This window comes from Apodemus sylvaticus, chromosome 1, assembly GCF_947179515.1.
Source record: "Apodemus sylvaticus chromosome 1, mApoSyl1.1, whole genome shotgun sequence".
Lineage (NCBI taxonomy): Eukaryota > Metazoa > Chordata > Mammalia > Rodentia > Muridae > Apodemus > Apodemus sylvaticus.
Window position 1 is genome coordinate 206,683,126 of NC_067472.1, and position 8,142 is coordinate 206,691,267.

The 8,142-nt window shown below is 56.6% G+C and overlaps 1 protein-coding gene across 2 annotated transcripts; it reads right to left on the reverse strand.

The window, feature by feature from the left end:
- Window positions 1-3,042: 3,042 nt before the first annotated feature.
- Window positions 3,043-6,910, reverse strand: Ccdc8 (coiled-coil domain containing 8). 2 transcript variants are annotated; one of them, XM_052172152.1, is made up of 2 exons: window positions 5,197-6,910; window positions 3,043-5,124 (listed from the first exon to the last, which is right to left on the reverse strand). In XM_052172152.1, exons 1-2 carry the CDS (start codon window positions 6,115-6,117, stop codon window positions 3,862-3,864), a joined length of 2,184 nt encoding a protein of 727 aa, XP_052028112.1. In that variant the 5' UTR covers window positions 6,118-6,910; the 3' UTR covers window positions 3,043-3,861. The 2 variants fall into 2 exon arrangements, with proteins under 2 accessions (XP_052028112.1, XP_052028111.1); XM_052172151.1 differs by having other exon boundaries at window positions 3,043-6,910.
- Between the last annotated feature and the right edge of the window lie 1,232 nt (window positions 6,911-8,142).

Consider the following 8,142-nt stretch of genomic DNA (forward strand, 5'->3'; position numbering starts at 1 on the left):
CCAAGAAGCCCGAGCTGCAGTTCTCACTATAGCCACCAGGTGGCGATCCAATCCGCAGGTCCGAATTACTCAGGCGACTAAGCTTCCTGACTGGACTGGGTGCCTAGGGCTTGCCCACCACCTGACAGCACCAACGCTGTGCCTGGCAGCTCTGCGTGCCGGGCTGAACTCGGGAATCAGCCGAGCAGAGATCGCTTGTGAGCCTGAGCATCTGCAGTGCTTGCCTCGCATGCTCGGAGCCCTGAGCTTGGTCCCAGCACCACATAGCCTGGCGGGGTGGTGCACACCGCTGTCTCAGCACACAGTAGGCAGACTGGAGGACCCAGAGTTAAAGACCGTCCTCCACAGCATAGGGAGGGAGCTCCAGGCAAGCCAGGGACAAGTTAAAGCTATAATACCCTTATCCAGTTGGTCCAGGGCATCGTCAGGGTTCCTCTCCTGTCACATCTGGGTCCTCTCCAGATGTTCCTGCTAGATAAGGAAGGGAAGAGAATGTCTCGTCCACTCAAGGGAGCGACAAGCTGAAGGTCAAACTGACCCAGGTCTGTCCAGGTTTCAAGGCTCTTCAGAAAGGCTGTGAAAATAATGCCCAGGAAGAGGGGTGGTTGTGTGGCTGTTGTTGTTGTTGTTGTTGTTGTTGTTGTTGTTTTGTTTTTCCAGCCCGTGGCTGTCTTCTGGGTTTCGGTAGCATTGCATGTCTGCAGTGCATCCAGCAGCATGGGCGGATGCCAATGCTAACATTTATAAGCATGGTGGACCGCGTGTGGCAGGGCACAAAGGGTTTCCTGGCATGTGCAGGAGCCTGGTGGGTCTGAGCCAGCGTGTGAATGAACACTGCATATGTGTGTCCACAGGCCTACGGACATTTTGGGGGGGCTACCAGTGAGTTTGTATAGGGGCCTGCCATTTGAGCTGGTACCGGGATCTGTGTGGGTTGGAGATATGTATGTGTGTGGTGTGTGCAAAGCCCATGTCACAAAATTCAAGTGATGTCTGTGAAGTGCACAGTCCTGTGTCTAACCCATCTTTATGCTGTTGGCAGTCTGTCCTTGGGACTCCAATAACGTCCCTAAAGCCCACTGAGCCCCAGGCCCTGTGAGGGAGGCTGAACAGTCTCTAGGTGCAGCATCTATTAATAATGCTTTTCCTTTTACCTTCAAGCGGCTGTGGACAACCGCATGGACCACCCCCGACCTCTCCCCCTAACTTCATCATCCCAGATAACTCCAGCTCCCACCAAATCCACTCCTCCAGGTGGGGGGGGGGGTCCATATTTTGTCTCCTAGTCAGCACATCAGTGGAACTCTCTTCTGGACAGGCCGAACTAACTGTAAGGAAACAAACCTTGTCCGTGAACAACAGCAAAAGGGGCTACAGAAAGGCTGCACTGAGAACCGTGTCAAACGGAGCAAGGAAGGAAAAAGTGGATAAAAAGGGGAATAGTAGAGCCCCTCCTAGAATGCCCCAGGGAGGGGCTGGGGGCGTGGCTCAGTGGTAGAGCCCCGCCTAGAATCCCCCAGGGAGGGGCTGGGGGCGTGGCTCAGTGTAGAGCCCCGCCTAGCATGGGAAAGCCTGTTACCTCCCCAGATATCTTCCCACTGGGGCAGGGGTAAGAATTAGGCTGCTGGGACACGATCGATCGTTCGGTTACTGAGCACTGGAGCTCTTTTCCACTCCTGCTCGTTGCTCCTGCTGACTTCTACAGAGGCTGGGGTGCACATTTATTCCCTCCCTGCTGCCAAGCGTGACAGAGGCTCGCGCGCCCACCTTCCTTCCCTGAGGCCCTTAGCAGCCCGGGCTCTGGTCCTAAGAAGCAGTCGTGCTCTCTCTCCCTCTCTCTCTCTCCCTCCCTCCCTCTGAGCGTGCTTCCAGTCTAACAGCTTTCTAACACACCCAGCGGCAGAAGCATCCCGAATGTCTGCGGGCTCACTCAAACAGATCGCAGGGAGTGGTGAGGTGGCTCAGCAGGGAAAGGCGATTGCTGCCAGGCCTGATGACCTGAGTTTGAACCCCAGAATCTACATTGTGGGAGAGAACTGTTTCCAGCAAGCTGTCTTCTCACTTACACACAGGGGCGGGGGCGTGCACCGGAGGCTGAGCAAGGTTGCAGTTCCAGCATTCAGTAAGCAGAGTACGGCTGGGCGGTGGTGGCGTCGTACGCCTGTAATCCCAGCACTTGGGAGGCAGAGGCAGGCGGATGTCTGAGTTCAAGTCCAGCCTGGTCTACAGAGTGAGTTCCAGGACAGCCAGGGCTACAGAGAAAACCAAAAAAAAAAAAAAAAAAAAAAAAGCAGAATACGTTTGAGGTTATATAGGAGACCCTCTCTCAGGAAATAGACAACAAAGAGACTTAGATCCAAGGGCCACACCGTCCTCTCAGACTGAGCCACATCTAACATCAAGGTCCCAGCGCCACACTGCACTTTTCCCTGCCGGTCTTTTCTCGTTTTCTTTTTTTTCAGATTGTTTTTCAATAATTATTTTTGTGTCTGTGTGTTTAGGCTGCGTGTATGTCTGTATCGTGTGTGTACCTGGAGAGTGAAGACTGGAAAGGGACGTCGTCGTCAGGTCTCCTGGAACTAGAGCTGCAGGTGGCCGCGAGCCACCAGTGGAGGTGCTGGGAAGCAAACCCAGGCCCTCTGCAAGCCCCGCCCCTCCCCACCAAGCCATCCCTCCTGCAAGCCCCGCCCCTCCCCACCAAGCCACACCTCCTGCAAGCCCCACCCCTTCCCACCAAGCCATCCCATACTGCAAGCCCCGCCCCTCTCCACCAAGCCATCCCATCTTGCAAGCCCCGCCCCTTCCCACCAAGCCATCCCTCCTGCAAGCCCCGCCCTCTCCCACCAAGCCACCCCTCCTTCATCCACTGCCTGTGGGTTTTCTGTGCCTCCTCACCGAGATCAGTAGGTGTGCGAAGCCCACAGGCCCTGTGCCCTCAGATTCTCCGGCCCTTAGCAGCCTAAACATGGCAGGCAACGTGACAAGGTAAACCATCACCGCTGAGCCAGGCGCATCACCCCACCTCAGAAGCAAGGAACCACCTCTACACATTTTTATTTGCATATCAACGTGAGTTCTCTCTTTAAGTGCAAAAAGGCCATCGATCAAACTTAGTTACAGACAGAAGAAAAGAAGGCCGAGGAACCCCTCCTCTTCCCATGTCCCCTTGCCAGGCTGTGAGCACTTAAAATACATTCGAAGTTAACGCACCATCCGGGCACCCAGGCAGGCTCCACGGGTGCATGTCTTTCATTCTTTGCGATGCTACATTTAGTATTTTATTTTTTAAAAAAAATCAACGTATAAAATAATTGTGTCTTACTACCATACCACCCTGAACACACAATCTCATCACATAAAATCAAGATGTTAAAGAGGGCGACCGGGAGCTGGGCATGGTGGCACATGCCTTCAGTCCCAGCAGAGCAGACATCCAGATCTGTGAGGTCAAGGCCAGCCTGGTCTACGTGGTGACTCCCAGGCCAGCCGGGGCTATAGAGAGAGACCCCGTCTCCAACAAAACCAAACCAAAGGGGGTCACTGGATCCAGACGCAGTGGTGCGCACCTGTGACCCCAGTGCGCTGGGCGCTAAGGTGGAGGGCAACTGTGAGTTTAAGGCCAGTTATACATGGAGCACCAGGCCATCGGGGCTGCATAGCCAGGCTCTGCCTCAAATAAAAAATAGAGACAGAAGGAAAGAGAGAGGGAGGAAGAGGAGAGGGTGGAAAGGGGAGGAACGGCGTGGACAGCGCTGCCGGCCCCGCAGCCTCCATTTTCAAACATGGAGGGAGACGGGCTGCACGGGAAGAAGGCTTCCTAGCGACTAACGCGGGCACGCAGGGCGCAGGCGCCGGCGTCCCTCACAGCTCTTCCTCCCGCTCCCCGGGTTCCACTGCTCCTCGGGGCTCAGCCCTCAGCACCCTGAGGCCCCTGGCCTCACCTGCCTTGGGGACTCTCTTGGGCAGGGTTGGCAACCTGGGAGTGTGCCAGAAGACTCTCCTGCGCATGCGAAACCATGAGAAGCGGCCCGGGGTCTGGAACCTCACTGTCTTTACCTGTTTCCGGGCCCTAGATCCGGAGCCAGCTGAGGCTTCCTGTATAGCCTGAGGTCCAGCCTCCTCCCTCTGGCCAGGGAGGACTTCTACCCTCTGATTTTCTGTAGCACTAGTCCTTTGGTTAGCTGGGCCCTCTACCCTCTGACTATATATGGCTTCTGCCCCCTGGTCAGGGAGGACTCCTGCCCTGAGATTAGCTGCAGCCTCTACCCTCAGATTAGCTGTGGCCTCTACCCTTGGACTAGATGCAGCCTCTGCTCTTGGACTAGCTTCAGCTTCTGCCCTTGGACTAGCTACAGCCTCTGCTCTTGAACTACCTGCAGCCTCTGCACTTGGACTACTTGCAGCCTCTGCCCTGGGACTAGCTACAGTCTCTGCTCTTGAATCAGCTGCAGTCTCTGCCCTCTGGTTAGCAGCAGCCTCTGCCCCTGGACTAGCTTCAGCCTCTGCCCTTGGACTAGCTTCAGCCTCTGCTCTTGGACTAGCTACAGGCTCTGCTCTTGGACTAGCTTCAGCCTCTGCTCTTGGACTATCTGCAGCCTCTGCCCTTGGACTAGCTGCAGCCTCTGCTCTTGAATCAGCTGTAGCTTCTGCTCTTGGGTTAGCTATAACCTCTGCCCTTGGACTATCTACAGCGTCTGCCCTTGGACTAGCTGCAGTCTCTGCCCTTGGACTATCTGCAGCCTCTGCCCTTGGATTAGCTACAGCCTCTGCCCTCTGGTTGTCTGTAGCCTCTGCCCTTGGACTAGCTGCAGCCACTGCCCTCTGGTTCTCTGCAGCCTCTGCCCTTGGACTAGCTACAGCCTCTGCCCTCTGGTTGTCTGTAGCCTCTGCCCTTGGACTAGCTGCAGCCTCTGTTCTTGGACTAGCTGTAGCCTCTGCCCTTGGACTAGCTGCAGCCACTGCCCTCTGGTTCTCTGCAGCCTCTGCCCTTGGACTAGCTATAGCCTCTGCTCTTGGACTAGCTGCAGCCTCTACCCTTGGACTAGCTACAGCCTCTGCCCTTGGACTAGCTGCAGCCACTGCCCTCTGGTTCTCTGCAGCCTCTGCCCTTGGACTAGCTGCAGCCTCTACCCTCGGACTAGCTACAGCCTCTGCCCTTGGACTAGCTGCAGCCTCTACCCTCGGACTAGCTGCAGCCTCTGCCCTTGGACTAGCTGCAGCCTCTGCCCTTGGACTAGCTGCAGCCTCTGCCCTCTGGTTCTCTGCAGCCTCCGGGCGCTCCTCAGCAGGCTCGCCCGTGCCCCGAGCGGAGGGTGGCACCTGCTCCTTCCTGCATCGTCTCAAGGAAACCCACTTGGCCTTGGGCTTCCAGCACCCAGCACCCTGCACCCGGTCGCTCTCAGCCTCCGGGCTGGCTTGGCGGTGTCTCCTGGCTCCAGGCGCAGCTGCCACGGAGGCCTGCTGGGCCTGGCCCACCTCGGAGCCCGGCCTGGGGGCCCAGCCCTTCACCCGCTGGGTCAGCTTGCCCCAGGACACGCGGCTGACGTACTCCCGCCATCGGTCGGCCCTGGATGGCTGCGGCCCCGGGGTGTTGTCAAACATGGGCACGGGAAGGTTGACTCTGCGCCGAGGGGGCGGCGCGCTGGGCCTCACCCCGCGGCGGAGGAAGGCGTCCACCAGCTCCTGGTCGTCCTCGCTCTCCACATCGCTGCCCAGGAATTTGCTGCCCAAGTAACTGACCGGCATCTTGCGTACCTTCCTGGTCCCCCCGGAGCCTTTGGCCCTGGTGTCGAAGTCACTCATGTCGCTGTCGCTGCCATTGCTGCTGTCGTAGGTGCCGACGACCAGCCGAAGTGGCGGCGTGACCATCTGCGGGACTCTCCTCATTCTCGGCTCCTGGGCTCTCTTGCGGGGCTGGGGTGGGTGTGGGGTGCTCTTTTCGATGATCCGGGCCAAGTCTTCCAGGGTGCGGCCCTCCTCCTGCAGAAACTGCATTAGCCGCTCGCGAAACTCGGCTTCCTTGGTTGCGGGCTTGGAGATGACCCTCCACACGCCCCCAGCCAGGCGGACCTCCCGCGGGATGAGCAGATGGTCCACGTCCTCCCCAATCTGCAGCATTCCCACCGTGGAGTCCTCTTCCTTGCGGAACACCTTCCCGATCTTCTTAAAGGTGCCCACGGGCTTTAAGGCCTCCACTAACACGTCCAGATCGACATCTTTGCAGACGTCGGGGACACTCCAGAGGATCAGGCAATCGGGAGACGGCAGGAAGCCCCAGGGGAACCAGCCCCCTACGTGGCTTTTCTCGAGGGTCTTTAAGATCTCCAGCTTGGACTCTCGGGTGGGGGGCCAAAAGCCCAAACTCTTGACTTCTAGTCTTGGGGAGGGGGCAGTGGAGAGTCCTAGCAGCTCTGCTCGCACAGTGTCTCCTCCCTGCAAATTTTCTCTTCAGGCAACAAGTCCAAGTTGGTTCTCCCCAAGCCCCTCAGAGTTAGAGCAAGCAGTTTTCCAGGATGCTTACACGAACTGTAGTTCGCTCAGTCCCGAGGCTCAAAGCTCAGTCCAAACTGGAATCGCCAGTGTCCCGGCTCCGAGTTGGGGACCCGCGGGCTCCGATCGCTGCTCGCTTGCCCCGGACACCAGGATATAGCTCAAAGTTCGTGGGAGGACTCAGTAGACAAAGAAGGCTCGGCGTGGCCGTTCAATATGGCGAGGCGCTAAAGGCCTCCGCCCAGCCCCGAGGAGGGTCTCCCGCCCCCAGGCAGGCTGCCACCCGCTCCAAACTGACCTTGCGCTCAGTCGGCGGTGGAGCTGGGAGCCACAGGAAGTTTCTGGGCGCCCTCCCCTCCTGGGTGAGGCCCACCTTCTCCGTCTCGGGTTACACTCTAAGCCTGGGAAGACTGGCAGCGAGGCTGTCCACTCCCTTCAGGGCAGCCTCCCTCTCCTCCCCGACGGAGGTGTGGCCGCCCCCAGAGCCTCGCTGGGACCATGGAGGGCTTCACATTGCTGCAGCCAAACCCCACGTCATCAGCCTTCCCAAAAGGCAACGGGTCCCCAACCTGTGGCCCTGGACGTGAAAACCCAAGAGGTGCGGATGCCGACGGCTCAAATCCTTTGAAGGCTATTGCAATTGTGAACGTGCGTTTAAAATTAGGGGGATGGGACCAGCGAGGTGGCTCAGTGGTTAGGAGCGTGGGTTACCCTTACATTCGTCCTGGGTTTGACTCCCAGAACCCATGATGGCTCACAACCCTCTATATTCCCAGTTCCAGGGGATTCAACACCCTCTTCTGATCCCTATGCGCACCGCACATGTGTGGCACACACACCGAGAAGACATTAATACACATAAAAAGGGAGCCCACAAGATAACTCAGTGGGTAAAAACATTTGCCATGCAAGCCCTATAGCCTGAATTAAATCCCAGAACCCACATAAAATCAACTCTACAAAGTTAATTTTTCAATTCCACATGTGTACCCTACACACAGATTATACATATAAAATTCACACATGATAATAACTTTTTAAAAAGATTTATTTATTTATTATTAATGTGAATACACTGTTGCTGTCTTCAGACACTCCAGAATAGGGCGTCAGATCTCATTACAGATGGTTGTGAGCCACCATGTGGTTGCTGGGATTTGAACTCAGGACCTTCGAAACACACACACACACACACACACACACACACAGTCTTTAAAAAATTAAAGTAAAATAAACATTTGTAATTTTCTTTAACCCAGGAAGACCTTGGGGGCAGATCCTAAGCAAAGAGGGAAGGGGAAAAGGGACCGGAGCCGGGCGGTGGTGGCGCACGCCTGTAATCCCAGCACTCTGGGAGGCAGAGGCAGGTGGATTTCTGAGTTCGAGGCCAGCCTGGTCTACAGAGTGAGTTCCAGGACAGCCAGGGCTACACAGAGAAACCCTGTCTCGAAGAAGAAAAAAAAAAAAAGAGAGGCATTTTCAGGCTCAGATTCGGGGTGAGGGTGGGGCGCTTTGAATGATCCCACCCAGGATGCAGCGTCCCCGTTGGAGGTTGGGGAGAAGCTTTTGCTCCCGTTCTGCTTAGGTGAACTTTCCTCCTCGTCACAAGGCAGAATTCTAGCCGCTCAGCCTTAGGCCTCGAATGGTGACAGC